Here is a 17,606-nt window from a genome sequence, read left to right as displayed (position 1 = left end):
AGGCAGAAGCCGGCGAGCAGATGGCAAAGGCTCAAAATAACCTCGAAATGTAAATAAGGGGTTTTGTTCAAAAAGGAAAATTAGATCTATTTCACATATTAAAATAGTTCCGCACGCAGCTGAATCCATCACGCTTGGAAACCCACCAAGAACGTTAACACCTCGAGACCTGGCTCCCGCGAGCTGCTCTTTTCTCTCCCGCTCCGCCCCCAAGCCCAGCAGGGCCGGCGCACTGCCCAGAAGAAGCCGCCTCCCGCAGCCTCGATCCCCAGCCCAGGGGACCGGCAGCCCCCCCAGCCCCTCAGGGCGCCCCGGGGCACTCACGTTTCACAGCGTTCAGAACCCGGCTGTCCAGAGGCTTGCGGCTGGGGTCGCTCGTGGAGGAACGGATGCCTGTGCCACAGCTGTTGGCCAGGGTGTTCCTGGTGGGGCGGGGAGGGAAGTGAGGCCGCCGGCCGGGGGGGCCTGCTCTCCCGGCCTCCCCCCTGCACTGCTACGGACTGCTGGGGCTCGGGGTGACCCTAACCCACCACTCTCCGAGAGATGAAAGGGAAGCAAAGCCTCTCGGGGATGGGCCCCTCTGACCCACTCACAAAGCACGTGTGCTTCTTATTTTATGGGGACGGGGTGTCCGGGGCAGCCAGGCCCCCTCCGATGGGCGTGTCCCCTCGCACGTCCCCGACCCACAGTGGGACATCAGCACGGCGGGGGGCCGTGGACCCGAGGCCGCAGCGAGCGAGCACGTTGCCAAGAGGCCCACACAGCCTCCGCACCGGTCCAGGGACCCACCTGTCGAAGAAGGTGGCCAGCAGCCGCCGCAGCAGGACCTTGTGCTTCACGCCCGCGCACAGGTGGCAGTTCATGAGCTGACCGCGCGTGATGTAGACCCCGGAGCCTGTGACCGCCAGACAGAGAGGCCGTGACCCACGACCCGGGGCCACAAGCTTCCCGGGGCCGCGGGGCTGCTGGGAAGCAGGGGGCAGCGGCAGGCCACCCCGACTTCAGCAGCAGTGCTCCCCCTGGGGCCTGGGACCCCACAGGCTGGGGACATCGCTCTAGGGGTCCCTCACTGTGCCGAGGCCCTGTCACCTGCAGGAGGTGTCCTCGGTCCCATGCCCAAGCGCTGTCCCCAGGTCGCCCTTCGGGCCTTGAGGGCATTCCCCTGCTCTGCCTCCTCGCCTCTCTGTCTCTTCCCCAAACCAAAGCCCCTCAGGCAGTGGGGGGAGGCGGGATCAGGGAGGTCAGCTGGCCCAGCACATGTCGGGGGATGGTGCAGCCCGCCACGGGCAGGGGTGCAGTCAGCGAGCTCACGCAGCGCTGTTCATCCCAAGGAGCCTGGCAAGCCCCGAGCGCCCAGCAGGGCCCGGCAACGGCGAGGCCAGAGCCCGCCGAGAGCGTGGAGTGGCCTCTGTCGGCCCAGACTCTGCTCGCGGGGAAAGGAGCGGACAAACGTGCGCTCCGTGTCCCGGCCTCTGGAGAAGAAGACACCAAAGGGCACGTGCGTGGGGTCCTCAGGACGCCCACCGTCCCCGTCAGGCCGTCTTCGAGGACCCGACATCACAGATCCCGCTCTGAACCCTGGGAGGGAAGTGCGCGGGGCAGGGCGGAAGACAGGTACGCGGAGGTGCTCTAGCCGCGGGGGACCCTGGATGGAGACCACCATCGGGGCGCTGGGTCTGTGCGGTCTGACCCAGTGTCTGCGAAGGCTCCTGTCAGGCCGTCTCCCGTCTGCAGAGGCTCAAGGCCGACAGCAGAACAGGTCACCCGGGCCACACGGGCTGGGGACGCCCTTGTTGAAGGGACTCTGTAATGGGCTAGAGTACCGGGGGGCCCGCCCCCGATGTCTAGCTGTGGGTCGGGCCAGGGAAGGGGGCCGGCCCTTGCCAGTCCCAACCCCAAACCCTGACAGACAGGTGTGCCCCACCCCTCTCTGCCCTGCTCTACTGCTGCCCCCTGGGATCGCGGCTCCCAGCCGAGGGGACAGTCAGAGCCCCACAGTGCTGCCCCGGGTATGGCGGTCAGGAGGAGCAAAAAAGACTGGGGGACCCAGAGGCTCCCAGCGGGTGCACAACAGCACCGGGGAGGAGCGATGGTGCCCATGGGTCCTGGATGGCCCGTCTGGGGCTCTCCCGGTGACCACGGGAGGACACTCCCAGAGAATGGCTCCACCTCCCCCGGCACGGGTGACGGTTCCCCACGAACAGCCTGAGATCTGCCAGGAGCAGCGAGGCCCCACGCGGCCCCACGCGGCCCCACGCCAGGGGGGAGGGCTCTTGCTGACAAAGGCACCGGGCCCCAACGGGTGCCGTCTGTGTTCATCAAACTCCGTTTCCGACTCTGAGCTGCATCCGGTGGGGACACTCTGGGGGCTGGGGGAGGGGACCAGCACGCGAACTCGATTTGGTTTTATCTGCCACCTAAATTAAAACACAATCGTGATTGCAGTCCCTGCCAATCAGACGTGCGGCCGGCCCAGGGGATTCAATTAAAATGCTAAATTAATTCAATTGAATAACTCCTCTTAATGACACATTCTTCTAAAAGGAAATTAGAGGAAATTTAAGATGTTCTATCTTCTTTTTTTTGACTGATTGGTGATGAGTACATTGTTCGCAGCTCTGAGGAGAAAGGAGAAGAGGGCATTTGCATACAACAGACAGGGCAGGGAGAGACCTTCACCTGCCACCAGCTCCAGCTTCTCGCCCGGGTCCCCTTCCGAGTACAGCTTGGGGTGGCAGCGGTACCCAATCTGGCTGATGAGGCTGGCGGGCAGGGCCACGAGGTCACGGCGGATGAGGACGCAGGAGCGGCTCTCCAGGGGCACGGGCTCCGGTTTCTCTTGCACTGTGGACACAGACCCGATCGGGTTAGGGGCGCTCCCAGGCTGCGCCAGGACAGGGACGGAGCCGAGAACGCCCTTCCCTCCCGCCCAGGCCCGGGTCAGACGCACTCCGTGCCCGCCCTCCATTCTCTCTCCCTGCCCACCTGGTCCTGACCCCGGCAGCCAGGACAAGAGGGAGTGAGCGGACGGAGGAAGGCAGGGGAGGGCTGGGCTCGCCCCCCCAGACCTGGACACGAGCTGGGAGGGCCTAGGAGGCGCCCGCGAGGTGTCCCCCCAGCAGAGGCCTGCAGACGAGGCAGGCATGAGTGGCCGGTGCAAGGGAGCCAGACCCATGGTCTGACCAGGGAGAGCGGCCCCTCTGCAGGACAAAGTGCGGGCCGGGAGCAGCAGCGGCCCCGTGCGCAGCCTCGATGGGGCGGGGGGGGACAGGGAAGCGCAAGGGCAGCGGGCTGTGGGCATGGAGGTGGCCGCCGCCCGCCCCCACCGCCAGGCCTGGTCTGGCCGTGGGAACCTGCTCTCCACCAGGCAGGCCCAGGGCAGGTGCCCCCAGCCACCACTGAGGCTGGGCCACCCTGTCCCCTCAGCTGTCCCCTCGGCACTGTGACCCACTCCCCCTTAGGGGTTATAGGAAGAATCAGCACCTGTGGGCACTGAGGGCGGGAGGGGCCGGGCTGGGCCAAGTACCTGGGGAAGCTGTATGGGGGCCGCCACGAAGGGGCTTGGGGAGGGAGGATGGCAAGGAAGGGTCCTGGGCGGACCCTCTGCAGCCCCAGGCCTCCAGACCCTGGTGCAGCCTCAAGCTCCCAGAGGGGGGCGGTGAGGACCGCTCAACCGTGCGGGGCTGGCACGCTGGACACAGGTGGGCCTCTGCGGAGAGGGCAGGCGGCTGAGACCAGAGCTGAGGGGGGCCTGCAGCTCCAGCCCATCCAGCCCGGACCAGGACACGGGTCAGTGGGTGCTGGGCCGCTCTGGGGGCTGGGCGTACCTTCCTGCAGGTGTGTGCGGGGCACCGGGCGGGACGGAGCTTTCCAGAGCACCAGAGACGCTTCTCAACCCGGACGCCCGGGGGCTCAGGGAGCACAGGGAAAACAACCCGGATATTTTAAAACATAATTACCCGCCCCCGTCCCCGTCCCCCCACGGCCTGCTGTGACTACACACGCAGGCGCAGCGCCGCTGGCCCGCGGCGTTTACATGTAGAGCGCTCACCGGCAGAAACCCCGCCATCCACCGCGCGTCCTGCCGTGTCTCTCTGAACAGCAGAAGTTGTCTGCACCCGGCACGCTTGCCCCCCAGCCCCCCAGCCCCCCAGCCCCCAGCCCGGCTCCTGAGAGCAGAGAGCGGCGTATCCAGAACATCCAAAAGAGCCTCTTCTATTTCTGCTCTGCCGAGCGCCGGATACCGCGCCGGCTAAAAATACCGAACCCGAGCGGTGGCTCATCTGGAGAGGTGCTCTGGAGTCCTTCCCCGCCCCTTCCCCGGGCCCAGATCTCCCGCCGCAGCAGCCCACAGCTGAGTGGAGCGGAGGGGACAGCGTGCGACCGGGTTCTGGCGGACCTGGGGGAGCGTGTGGGGGGAGGGGCACAGGGGACACGGGGGTGCTGCAGGGGGCACGGGGGCATGGAGGCAGGGGCACAAGGGACACAGGGGAGTGGGGGGCCCCTAGGGCATCCCTGTGGCCTCCAGGTGGGCATTCCGGCAGGCGTGCTGGGAGGCCCCCTCGGTGGGCTGTGGGCAGGGACACAGCAGCCCACGGGCCGCCCCGCTGGTCACATCGAGGCACCCCACCCCCTTCCCCATCCATGGCCCCGTTTTTAACCAGCTTCAGGACTGAGAGCTCCAAATATTTTGGCCCCGTGGAATGTGGAGAGGCACATGAAAGAGCGATTTGCTGTTTGTACCGAGAGGGAGTAATCGCTCAGTGCGGGAACCGTGAGTCACTGTCGACAGGGCCTGCACGGAAGGACCTGGAGGAGCAGCTGGTCCGGACCAAAGGGGACAGCGACCAAGGACAGGCAAACAGTGCCCCTCAGACCGCTGGACAGAGAGAGCTGTGACCAGACACCAGGATGGACCCTGCGGGGAACCCTGGGCACCGAGAAGGGCCCCAAGTGCTCCCAGACTCAGGGACACTGCAGAGTTCAGCCGAGGAAGGACGGGGCCTCGAGGACATTGCACTGAAAAAGCCGAGTCCAGCAGAGGACAGATCCCGCCAGACTTGGCCGCTGTGCGGGCCCAAGAGTGCTCAGACCCACGGGGACGGACCGCAGGAGGGGAGATCCGCGTGTAACGGGGCAGAGTTCGGGTCAGGAAGACGGAGAGTCCCGGAGACCGACGAGGGGACGGCAGCAGAGCAGTGCAAGTGTGCCCGCGGGCCTGGACGGCGCACCGGACACCAGCGGGATGGGAAACCCCAGTTTGTAGGTCCTGTTGCAACAGAGCCACTCTCTTGAGAGACGAACAGTGACTGTGGGGACGTGGGTCCTCACCCTGCAGGGCACACGGTGACATCCGTCAGCTCAACCTCAGTCCAACAGGGGCGGCAGGGGGACCGACCGAGGGCAGAGGGGGCGAGGCGGGCCTGGAGGGACCCCGGCAGGCTCCCCAGCTTCCTCTCCGGCACTTCCTCCCCCTCCCGTGGCTCCCTCACTGGGAATCTAGAAAATGTGCTGGGCCCTCTCCCCAAGCAAAGCACACGGATCCCACAGTCTGTGGGACGCCGACGCGCCACGGGGCCCCAGGGGCCGACTCTGCTCCTGTCCCCAGGTGCACCTCAGGATGGCACGGGGACCCCCCACCAGGGCCAGTGGCTGCCTGCAGAGAATGGAGTGCCACTGAGGCTGGGCAGGCAGGTGGGGGGACAGCGAAGGGGACTGCCACCCTATGAGAGCATAGGCCGTTTGTTAAAAAGGGACCCCTGGTCTGTGATTATATGGGAAAATAAAATTACAACCAAATGGAAAGAAAAACGCTAAATCACACTGTCCAGCTCTCCCGACTGCAGTGACTGTGACCAAGGCTGCGAGGGTCATGAGAGCAAGCGAGGGACCCCGAGGGACCCTCGTCCACAGGCCCGAGTCAGACCCGCACAAACACACTCAGCTCACTTGTGACTAAGGGTCACTCACCACGGCAGGGGAAGGGACAGCTGCTCCGACACGGGGTGCCCTGGAACGGGTGGTATGTGGGCAAATTGCAAAAGGAAACCACAAAACTACCCTCGATCTAAACCTCACAACCTTACCTGAAAAAGAGTAAAAACGGGTCATGGACCTAATGAACGACACAAAAGCGTAAACATTTTGGAAGAAAATCTCTGTGATCTTGGGTTCAGCTAAAAGCTCAGACACAACCCACAAAACAATCGATGGGTTAAAACCGACCAGATGAGGCCGAAAACCTCCCATGTGAGAAGGAGGTGCAGACAAGCCCGCCCCCCAGGCCAGAAGGAGCGGTCTGCAGACCACACGCGACCCAGGGCTTGCCCCGAAAATCCAGCGCAAACTCTCAAAACTCAACAGCAAGAAGACGGATGGTTTGTTTTCTAAAATGGGCAAAAGATCTGAACAGACACTCAGCCAGAGATGGTCCAGATGGCCAATTAGCACATGAAAAGATGCTCCACGTCTTCAGCCGCTGGAAAGCGGCACATAAACCACACAGAGAGACCCCACTTCACGCGTACGGAGCAGCGCAGCTCACGAACCCCGGGACAAACGAGACATGGAGACAGTCCGCACAGACCCCCAGTAAGGGGCCTCACCCCGCTCCGCTCACCATTGCACCAGGCTGGAGACAGCCTGGGCCTCACGGCGGCAGGCGGACACGGCCAAGCGCTCACATAGCGGGTCACCGCCACACGTCGGGAAGAGCATGGCACCGCGCCGGGGAGCCTCAAACTCGCCGGTGGGACGGAAGGGGCCAGTCTCCCACGGTCACACACCTGGTGTGTGGGACAGGGTCCCAAATGCAGGACTCTGGGGAGAGAGAACGGGCCAGTGACTACAGGGGACAGCGCGGGGCCAGGGGACTGACAACAGCCACGCGGAGGCCGACGGAGCTGCTCTGCACAGTGAACACGCGCCACACGCCCCGTGCCTGCCCGCCCTGTCCCTGCTCAGCCCCAGGTGGCCTCCCCGCTCCGCACCAACCAGACCCACAGCTCTGAAAGGGGCACCCCGAGACCGGCAGCAGCGCCCCAGGACACGACCACATCAGCACCCCGGAAACAGGGCTGGCGGCAGTTCCCCAAGGTGCACCTGGGCCTGGGGGGCCGGGGGTCATCACGGACGGTGCTGCTTCGCAGGGAGAAGCCACGTCCCCCACCGATGGCAAGACCACCGCATCTTGTGGATGCTCAAGGGCAAGGACACGGGCATCTCAGAACCAGCAAACACGACATGCTGGGCACAAATCAGTCTGGCTGGGAAGGCCCAGAAGAAATAAACACAAGTGAGCACAGAGGTGAGGCCGGGAGTGGGGACGCCGTGTATGCAAACGCCGCTGCCCAGGGCCCCCGGGAGCACAGACAGAGAGGGACGCGGCAGGCCTCTGGGTCCCCGTGCTCGGGAGGACACAGACAGCCACAGGGGAGGATGCAGCCCTGAGACGGCTCCGCCTGGACAGCACCGGGTGCAGCCCCGAGCCATGTCCTCCCGCCGCAGCCTCCGCCCCTCTGGTTCCAGCTCGAACACCCAAAATGTCCTCTGGGCACCTTCCCGTCCAACTCCAACCTGCCGCAGCCACTGCCTGGGCCCAGACTCCACAAGCTCTGCTAGTCTTGTGTCCAGCACCTGGGTCTGGCCCTGGGGGACCCCATGAAGCCCCCGAATGGAGTCCCAGCAAAGCCAGGGGGCCTGTGTCACTGCCCATCTGACCAAACTCTTCCTGTCCGCCCCCCTCTGTCTGCTCCCAGGGCCCGTCCAGCACCGGCCTCGAGACGCAAGCCGCCTCTCCGTCCCCCGTCCCCTGCACACAACCAGACAGGTCACGGCCCGGGACACCAGGCGACAGTGGTCACCGTGAAAACCCAGCAGGGCTCTGTGCCCGAGGAATGTGTTTAGGTAAAGTGCATGTGCACACTCTGTACAGCGACGAGACGCAGGCCTCCGGGAGACAGCGGGAGGCAGAGGGTCGGCTGGGAGCACGGCCTTCCCCGGTGTGGTCTCTGTTCACGATGACGGACGTACATTCGCTATGCCAAAATATATGTGTTTATTTGATTTGATGTTTTAAAAAGACTTTTATTTATTTGACGTAGAGAGACAGCAAGAGAGAGAACACGAGCAGGGGAAGAGGGAGGGAGAAGCAGGCTTCCGCGGAGCAGGGAGCCCGATGCGGGGCTCGATCCCGGGACCCCACGATCATGACCTGAGCCGAACGAAGGCAGATGCTTAACGGCGGAGCCCCCCAGGTGCCCCCAAAATAAATGTGCTTAGGTGTGCCTGGGTGGCTCAGTGGGTTAAAGCCTCTGCCTTCGGCTCAGGTCATGATCTCAGGGTCCTGGGATCGAGCCCCGCGTCGGGCTCTCTGCTCAGCGGGGAGCCTGTTTCCTCCTCTCTCTCTGCCTGCTTCTCTGCCTGCTTGTGATCTCTGGCAAATAAATAAATAAATGTGTTTGACTTGTAAGGTTCCCCAGAGATGCCTGCCTGGCCATGGAGTGTCCCCCCAACATGATCAACTCCAGAAGCTGCATAAAAGTTGCTTAACTTTCAGGGCCAGGCCCCCTGAGCTGAGTGGTCAGCGGCCATGGGGCCGGGCAGCAGGAGCGCAGGGCCTGGAGCGTGCAGACTCGAGGTGCCCCCGCCCGGGGGACCTCCTGGCTTTCCTTCAATTTCCTTCCACCACAAAGCAGCATATGTGGAGGCCAGATTCAGAAAAATGACCACCAAGACACTAAGAAAAAGTTAAGTCAAGAACGTGGTGTCCACATACAAGATAAACAGACATCAGAACTTGGGGCCTGCCAGGAGGAAGTGCTCTGGGGACCGTAGGCCTTTAGCCAAGACCCAGGACTGGTCACGGCGCCGGGCATCCCGCCAGCTCCAGCCGAGACCCGGAGGACCCAGCAGACCCTCTCTGGAGCAGCCCCGGTGGGGGCTCCTGGACGTTCTCACACACGGTCCGGCATTCAGTAAGAAATTACCAGGAACACGGGAAAATGAGGAATAAAACCCCAATTTACAAAAAGACGTGAGATCAGACCCCCTGGGGATCCGTCCCGGACAAGAGCTCCGCACACACGCAGGGAGCGTGGGAACGTGACGGAGAACTTCTCGGGAAAACCAGAATCAGACCCTGGACGCGGGATCGGTGCTGGAGACGGAGCAGAGCAGGTGACAAGATCTTCGGCCTGGAAGACAATCCAGATTGAAGCAGAGAAGGGGAAGGAAGGAGGAGAGTCCCAAGCAAGAGTCAAAGTGACACTGAACGTGGGGGAGAGGACGACCCCATGTCCCGGGAGCCCAGGAAGCGGGCAGTGTGCCCGGGAGGCCATCGTGGCTGAGAGGTCCCAGCGAAGAGGGAGAGGAAGAGAGGGAAAGAGCCCAGGGACACTGTGCGGGGAAGCGTCAGCACAGCTCGGGACACGGCCGAGAAGGGCTGGGGTTCCTGAAGACGTCCCCAGAACGAAGACAGAGCCCGGTCAGATGGCTTTGCAGGTCCCGGAAGGAGCAGCGTCCGTCGGGATGGACGTGAAACCCTAACCCTGGAGACAGCAGCGCACGAACTTACAAGTGAAGAAAAGGGGAAAGGAACAGAATCAGGCTGGCTGACTAGAAAGAGGGAAAACAGAGGAACACGGGGCGTCAGCGGGCACCGACGGGAAGCGGGAAGATGGGAGAGAGGCCCCAAAGCGGTCAGTAATTACGCGAAAAGTAACCGGGCCGGGCTAAAAAGGACTTGAAACTGGAAGTCTGCGAAGCCCGTGAAAGGAGAGGACGAGGAAAGGCTGGAAGCCACAAGCGGACCCGCGGCGTCCGCCCCGACAGCACGCGCCAGCCGGAGAGCGCACAGACCCTCCCAGCCGGCCGTCGGAGGACGCGCGCGAGCGGCAGGACGGCCACTTCCACGGGGAGAGGACGGCAGCCGCGACGGAGTGCACGGCGTGCCCGGCCGGGACGGTTTACCAGGCTGCACAACGCCCTCGTGCTCCTGGCGGTGTGGCTGGGGCGCGGGGGCGGACAGCCGACGGATGCCCGAGCAGAGAGCCGCTCTGAACACCCTCTAGCCGGGGCGAAGGGTGACCGGAAAGCCCGGCACGTGTCTGGGAGCCGAGCACCGCACCCCGGCCGCCCACCCTGTGGGTCAGCTCAGGGACATGGGGGACACAGTCTGTGCCATCAACAAGGGAAACACACTACCCGGAAGGTGGCCGCACAGCCCAGGGAGCACACGGCCCTCGGTGCACACAGTGGGGAGTCCTAGGAGCTGGTCGTCTAAAGGTCTGCGGAACCCGGAAAGTAGAAGCAAACTGAAGTGACAACATACATAAGGGTGAAAAACAGAGAAACAAAATCCCAAAATCTTTCTTTGAAAGAAAAGGAGAAAGGGCAGAAATTAACAGGGTTAAGGACGCGGGGCAGGAGCCTGCCAGACAGGGCTCGGCAAAGTTCCGACATAAAGAGGCCGTCGGGGCTGCATGTGTGTCGGCTGCCCTCAGGACGCGGCCCCTGCCGGGCTCCGACCAGAGCGGGCGCCCCCTGCCCCGATTCACCAGCGGCTGGACGCAGGCCCCGCACTTGCCCTCTCCGTCCGCCCGACGCCCCTTCCAGGAGTCGGACCCTGGGCAGCGCCGCATGCCCCGCAGCAGTCACCCGAAACGGGGAAAAAAAAAAAAGAAATCAGGAAGACAAATCGGGAGCTTCAAGTGCCACGAGGCCGAACGGATTCCAGGAGCACGAGGTTTTGGTTCTGTCTTGTCTGAATATGCAAGAGGGCTCCGTCCTCCGTCGCTCAGAGAAGGAGCCGAGGAGCAGAGGGGAACCACAGGACCGTTTCAATATTTAGAGACAAAGTTTTGGTTAGAATTTAACACTTACCAAAAAAGCAGACAAAACCACTCTTCACCTAGGAAAAGAATGTCCTTCCTCTCCCAATGCGCACCCCAAGCACCTGGAGCAAAGACCCCACTTAAAAACGAACCAAGGCAGGCTGCTCCCGCGTTTGGAGAGGCCGCGGCCGAGCCGGAAGCCCCGGCCAGTCGAGCCGGGCAGAGAGGAAGCCGCACGGTGAGGAGCAGCAGCTGAGCCCCGGGGCGGCTGACGCCGGGGCTGCGCACACACACAGTCCGGAAGAATCCGCAGGCAAGCGATCAGAATACGTAAGTGAGCTCAGGCCAGACTTTTTTCTTAAGTAATAAACCCCGTGTGTTCCTGGGACCCTCGCAACAAACGATGACAAGACAGAAGAGACTTAAATACTAGGTAGATTCAAACAAAAAATGAGTTTCTAGGAATCAATCTGACAACGGGCGGGCAGAGACCACCACCACAGTCCCGAGAAAAGCCCGGGGTGGAGAGGAACAGCGAGCACCGCAGGGACCTGGGCGCGCCCTGGGCCTGGCCGGAGGCGACGGCTAACCCCGGCCGAGCCCCAGCAGACAGGCTGCGCGGCATCTGACAACGCGATTCTAGAAGGCGTGTGTCTGAGAACACAGAGAGGAGGCAGGCCCGGTCGCCGTAAGGAAGAGAGCCAGGGACGGTGGGACGCGCAGGGGGATGCGTGGGGGCAGGGGAGGGCATGGCCCAGGCGGGCTCACAGAGCGACACCGTGGGAGGAGGTGGTCTCCCGCGGACCCGTGGCTGACCCGCTGGGGAGTCCGGTGGGGTAAGGGTCAGCGCTGGGCCCCGTCGCAGCCCATTAAAACCGCAATCCCAGACGTGCCAGACACTAAAGCCTTTCCTGCATTCGAATCCCGTCTGTTAGGAGGAGAACCGGCGCAAGGGGAGGCCAGGATGACCCCAGGACTAAACCGGATTTGAAGACACCGGCCAGAGGCCTGACCGCGTGGCTTTGAATCCAGGAATCCCAGCTCTGATGGCCGGACGGCGGCACGTGCCCCGCCCCCCTGAAAGGCGAGTCGATTCTGGAACATTCGGAACGAGATGGGGTGAAAAGTGCTGTAAACACCCTCTATGCTAGCAGTAAGTGCAAGTGCAGGGACGCGTGGGGGACGCGGGGACGCCGTCCGTGGCGGGGACACCGTCCGTGGCGGGGACCGTCGGCAAGCCGACCCCGGGCTGAGGAGCCAGACCACGGCAGGAATCTCGGCGCGCGCTGAACCTGCGTGGCAGGGAACGGGTGACGGTCTTCTCTTGCAAAGGGAAGAGCCCGGCTTCGCTGGCAGGGGTCACCTTTCCTGGCAGGGGTCATCCGTCACCACTGAGGAGCACACGCCATCGGGTGCCTCCTGAAGGCCACACCGGGAGGGACCCACATAGCTGCCACGGAGCTCCACTGACACGCACAACCCGAGCCCAGTCACGACCAAGACCCGCCAAACCCAAACAGGGGCTCTGCACAGCAGCTCAGCCGCTAGAGAGAGGCCAGTGTCCTGAGGGACAAGGGGCGAGAAACCGTCCCAGACTAAGGGGAGGGCGGAGAATGGCCACAAACACGCAGCGTGCTCCTGACCCAAGCCGGGGTCCAAGAACCTCCGGCTGCGCGGGGCAGAGGGGACCGTGGCTCGGAGGGGCCTTGCTCCACTGCTGACAGGAGTGCGTGCTTCCGCGGGACACTGTCCTTGCTTGTCACAAGTGCTAGCCCGGGGGGCAGAGGGGCTGACTCTGGCAACGTGCTCTCGGGGGGTCAGAGACCCCACAGCCTCTCCGGGTGCAGACGAAGGGGCGGCAGAGCGAACACGGCACCTTCTGGCCCGTGAGCGCGTCCGAGCAGACGGCACGTATCGGGACGTTTCTGCGCATTTAAAATGATTTCAAATCTTAAAGTTATGACTTTTTTTTTTTTTTAGGAGCACAGAGGAATGTCACAGTATCTCGATGTGGAGAGAAAAGTCTTTTTTTAGACAAAACACAAAAACCAAATGATCATAAGGAAAAGGGAATAAACCTCTCATGTCCGAGCAGAAGGTGGAGGCCGGGCGGGGACGTCTCCGCGATGGACCTGGGACAGGCAGAGTGAGGACAGGCAGCTCCCCGCATGAGAGGGGACACTCCCGGCACAGGCCACCACGCCCGCGGCCACCACACACGCCACTACTGAGTCCTGCTCGGTGCCACCACCAGAGGCCCGGAACCACGAGCCACGGGTGCCTCACACGGCGACATGCGCCAAGTCCCGGATCCACCGACAATGAGCAGACACGGGACCAACCCAGAAAGGTGGCCCCAAAGAAGAGAAAAACCGGTGAAGAAATGACGCAGGACGGCGCAAGGGGTGGAGGCTTTCGTCCGGCGACGGAACCCGACCGCGATGCCGCCGGGTGGAGCCCAAGGAGGGGAACCGTGGGCAGCCGAACCGGGAGCGAAACGGAGCCACCGCGAAGATGGTGCCCGCGGAGACACAGCGACTCCTGCGGTTTCCCAGGAGGAAAGCCGGAGGCCGGTGTCCACCACGCACGAGTGCGAGCTGGGGACGCCAGCACAGACCCGCGCCCGGGGCAGGGGCGCCCCCGCACGTCCCACGCCAGCGAGGCCGACTGACGGAGGCGCCTCTCAGACCGACCCGCGAGTTTCTGGAACTCACCGCTGGTCCGGTGTCAGCGCCGTGAGAAACGTCACGGGAAATTCTTCAAGCGGAAGGAAAAACGGCACCAGACGGAAACTCGCGTCCACACAAAATAAATACCAACCGGGCCTTCTCCTGTTTTTAAAAAGATTATTAGAGAGAGAGCCTGAGCGCGAGCGGGGGAGGGGCACGTAGAGGGAAGCAGGCTCCCCGCCGAGCAGGGGGCCGACCCGGGGCTCGATCCCAGGACTCCGGGATCATGACTTGAGCCAAAGGCAGAGGTTTCACCAACGGAGGCCCCCAGGTGCCCCGGGCTTTTTCTCGTATTGTAAATATCTTTGAAAAGAAACTGGACATCACACGCAAGAGAAAACAGAACCTCACATATTCTGCAAAAATTAACCCAGAACGACCCACGGACGAAACGTAAAACCCCAAAGCCGCAGAACGTGTAGAAGGCAACGGACAGGAGAATCTCACAAGTCGCTCTTGTGAGTAGCGACTTGAAGACGACGCGGGCACAGCCGACGCCTGAACAGGGTGACGGCGAGAGGCCCCCGGGCCGTGGAAAACCCGTGTGTGACTCTGACCTGCCCCCCCACAATGTAGCAGCCGCCGCTGACCACCAGCCTGATGACAGCGCACAGTCTGGGAGCGAACGTGACTCCCCGTGTGACACGCTCTTCCCGTGACATCAGCCGGAGGACAGGAAGTGCCGCCGAGGAAGGCCGCGGGGACGAGAACATACGCACAGCGGCGGCCGCAGACCGTCCGCACGCGTGGGAGGGGGTCCCAGCAGTTCAAAGCTGACTGTCCAGGGTCAACTGTAATTAATGGCTTGAGTTCATCGACATTAAAAATTGTCTGTTTTGTGTTTTCTTAAGATTTTGTAGATTTGAGAGACACAGGGAGAAAGAGGGAGCACAAGCCCGGGGGGCAGAGGGAGAAGGAGGCTTCCCGCTGGGCAGGGAGCCCGATGTGGGTCTCAATCCCAGGACCCCGGGATCGTGACCTGACCGAAGGCAGACGCTTCAGCGACGGAGCCCCCGGGCGCCCTGAGAATGTGTTTCAGCAGAGACTGTGTCAAGGGGACGAACAAACACAAGTCCAGGAGAAAATGTCCGTGACTCACGCACCCAGCAGAGGCTTCCCCCGAATCCGTGAGGAACGCACAACTGCCGCCGGGGCCCGGGGAGCCAAACAAGCCGGAAGAAGGGCCGAGGGTCAGGGCACGGCGGACACGCAGGAGGAAGCCGACATCAGACAGCAGGGACACCACCGCGGCCCAGCAGCCGCAGCTTTAAAACACGGCGAGCCCAGCGTCAGCGCGCACGCGGCCCATCTGGCTGCAGAGTGACCCACAGCACCGCGTCCCACGAGAGGGCAGCGTCCCCCAGTCAGACGCATGCCTGCCACGCAACCGCCGCCTTACCGCGGAGGCCCAGGCCGTGCCCGTGTGGGAGCACGAGCATGCACACGGCCTCGCTCTCACTACTGGGGACTAGAAGCCACGGAAACGCCCCGTGACCGGTGAAGGAGCAGCCCGACCGCTGTGACCGTGCATTCACACGGCGCACGGGACACCCACGTGGTCCGGCCCCCCCGGGCCATCCCCAGGAGAACGCAGAGCAGGGGGGCAAGAGCTGGGGGAGCCGGGGTCCCCGGGGACCTGACGAGGGTGGCGTGGGGAGGGTCTCTGGCATGCAGAGGCCATGACAAGACCACCCGCGGCGGTGAGACGGGAGAACTGAGCGGCAGGATGGACGTCGGCTCCTCACCTATCATTACCTGTTACCCGCGGTCCGTTTCTAAGCCACGTCCAGACGCAGCTGCAGCCCAGCGCGGGGCGCGCACTCCCGGCCCTGAGATCCAGAGTCGGAGGCTTCCCTCAAGACTGAGCCACCCCGGCGGCCCCGAACTTAGATTTTTTTTTTTTTTTTTTTTAAAGATTTTATTTATTTATTTGACAGAGAGAAATCACAAGTAGGCAGAGAGGCAGGCAGAGAGAGAGAGAGAGGAGGAAGCAGGCTCTCTGCTGAGCAGAGAGCCCGATGCGGGACTCGATCCCAGGACCCTGAGATCATGACCTGAGCCGAAGGCAGCGGCTTAACCACTGAGCCACCCAGGCGCCCCCCGAACTTAGATTTTAAAACGGACTAGAACCCGAACCCAGAGAGTCAGCTGTCTCCGGAGGGCAGAGCGGCCGGACGGGGAGCACGCGGCCGGACGGGGAGCACGCGGCCAGACGGGGAGCACGCAGCTGGACAGCAGGCCAGGCCAGAGGGGACGGGAACGCGCGGCGACAGGAGGGGCGGCGTCGCGGAGGAAGCAGACCGGCCAAGGGGAGGCATCCAAGGCACAGGGCGCGTCAACAGTGGGGCCAAGAAGGAAACATGCAACCCGAAAGACGCTGGCAGAGGGGCGCCGGGGGTCTGCGGGGGAGCTTGAGCGTCTGAGTTATGATTTCGGCTCAGGTCATGATCTCAGGGTGGTGGGATCGAGCCCCGTGGTGGGCTCCGCGCTCCGTGCAGAGTCCGCTTCTCCCTCTGTTCCCCTGCCTCCTCTCATGCACCTGCTCGCTCTCTCTCAAATAATGAATAAAATCGTAAACCACACCCAGGTGCGAGGAGGTGTCGGCAGCAGGATAACGGGAACAGGGCCACGAGGGCAGACTTGAAGCAGCTCCATGGAAAGTCCGACCCCATGGGCGTGAGGGCCTCGGATAAAAGACGGACTGTGGGACCCTGGGCCGCGGGGAAGGAGCTACAGCCCCAGGTGGTCAAAGCCCAGGTCCGTATCCTGTATCCTGTGCCACGGTGACCGCGGGACTGCTCCCAGTCACCAGACCCATGACCCTCACAGCCGGCCTGGGTATGCGTACAGCTGACTGAGCACCAGACGGGGGAGGGAACCGAGGGACTGACCCTCACAGCACAGACGAGCCCCGCACACACTCTGCCCAGACAGAAGCGGGAGCGCCTAGTGCACGAGGCTTCCCCTGACATTCTAGAACAGGCCGGCATGTCCAGACGGACAGAGAGCCGCTGGGAGGCTGCCGGGGCGGGCAGTGACCACGCTCTGCCGCCACAGCCAAGACACGGACAGGTGCCTTTCACACCCACTGCATGGAGGTAGAATGAGGCCCCGGGAACAGAGGAGGAAACCCCGGGGTCCTCGGGCTGGAGGGTTACACATGACATATGACGGGCTCTGTCCTGTCCCCGAGACAGGAGATGCTGAGGACCGGGGAACCAGGGAGGCCACCGCTGGAGGCTCTCAGGAACGAGCCCCAGACTGCAGCTGGAGTGCACAGCCGAGTCCCCTGCCCTCAGGGCTGGCACCTCCCCTGCCAGGCTGGAGCACTGCCTTCACAGGGAGGGAACCCCCACCCCACCTGGAAACCCCCACCCCACCCCTGCATGGGCCCCACCCTCTCCAGAGCAGCGACAAAAAGCCCCACTCCTCCCCAGGCCCTCCCAGCCTTGGGACTGAGCTCCAGCAGTGTGGACGCCCTGACCCAGGCCGGGAGGCAGGGAGAGCAGCGTGGGGTTGGGATTCGCAGAACAAACCTTGCCTTCCCCTTCTTTGCAAGACCCCCAAGCCGGAAGCGGGGCTACAGGTGGGCGTGGCCCCAACAGGCAGGGGGCCGGGGTGCAGGGATGGACAGCTGAGGGATAGCACGGCACCAGCCTCACGGATGGCGCTGAGCAGGGCCTGGTCCAGGACACAGCACACACTGTCCTTCCGGAGTCCCAGGGGTCCCCTGCAGCTTCTGCTCCGGGCGGCAGAACCGGAACAGATGTGTGTGTGCCACAAGCTAGGACCCCATCCCGTGTCCAGTGTCGGGCACACAGGCAGACCGCAGGGGAGCTGGCCAGGCCCCCGAGGGAGCAGAAGCAAGGCCGGGTGGGGCCGCTGCGCACCTCGGACAGCGGCCCCCAGGGATCCCCTCCTGGGAGCGAGCGGGGCCCAGTGGAAGTGCCTGGCTCGGGGCCTTTGTCTCTGACATCCGCAGGGGCAGGAGGAGGGGCTGAGCCTGTGGCAGAAGGTGCCACGGGAGCCCTGACGGGGTTGGGGG

General features: G+C 63.3%; 2 protein-coding genes across 4 annotated transcripts in view; one reads left to right on the top strand and one right to left on the bottom strand.

Annotated features, from left to right (window-relative positions):
* Positions 1 to 17,606, top strand: part of KCNT1 (potassium sodium-activated channel subfamily T member 1) — a 299,723-nt gene that overhangs the window by 177,723 nt on the left and 104,394 nt on the right. The window lies entirely within an intron of this gene.
* NACC2 (NACC family member 2) overlaps positions 1 to 17,606 on the bottom strand; it is a 66,046-nt gene that overhangs the window by 5,293 nt on the left and 43,147 nt on the right. For all 3 annotated transcript variants that reach the window (XM_082696491.1, XM_082696493.1, XM_082696492.1), the window contains exons 3-5: positions 2,680 to 2,844; positions 790 to 895; positions 325 to 422 (exon numbers count right to left, since the gene is read on the bottom strand). In XM_082696491.1, the coding sequence (XP_082552617.1) occupies positions 325 to 422; positions 790 to 895; positions 2,680 to 2,844 (369 nt within the window). The remainder of the gene's footprint in view (positions 1 to 324; positions 423 to 789; positions 896 to 2,679; positions 2,845 to 17,606) is intronic.

This window comes from Mustela nivalis, assembly GCF_964662115.1.
Source record: "Mustela nivalis genome assembly, chromosome: 13".
NCBI lineage: Eukaryota > Metazoa > Chordata > Mammalia > Carnivora > Mustelidae > Mustela > Mustela nivalis.
This window is presented reverse-complemented; position numbering and strand designations above follow the sequence as displayed.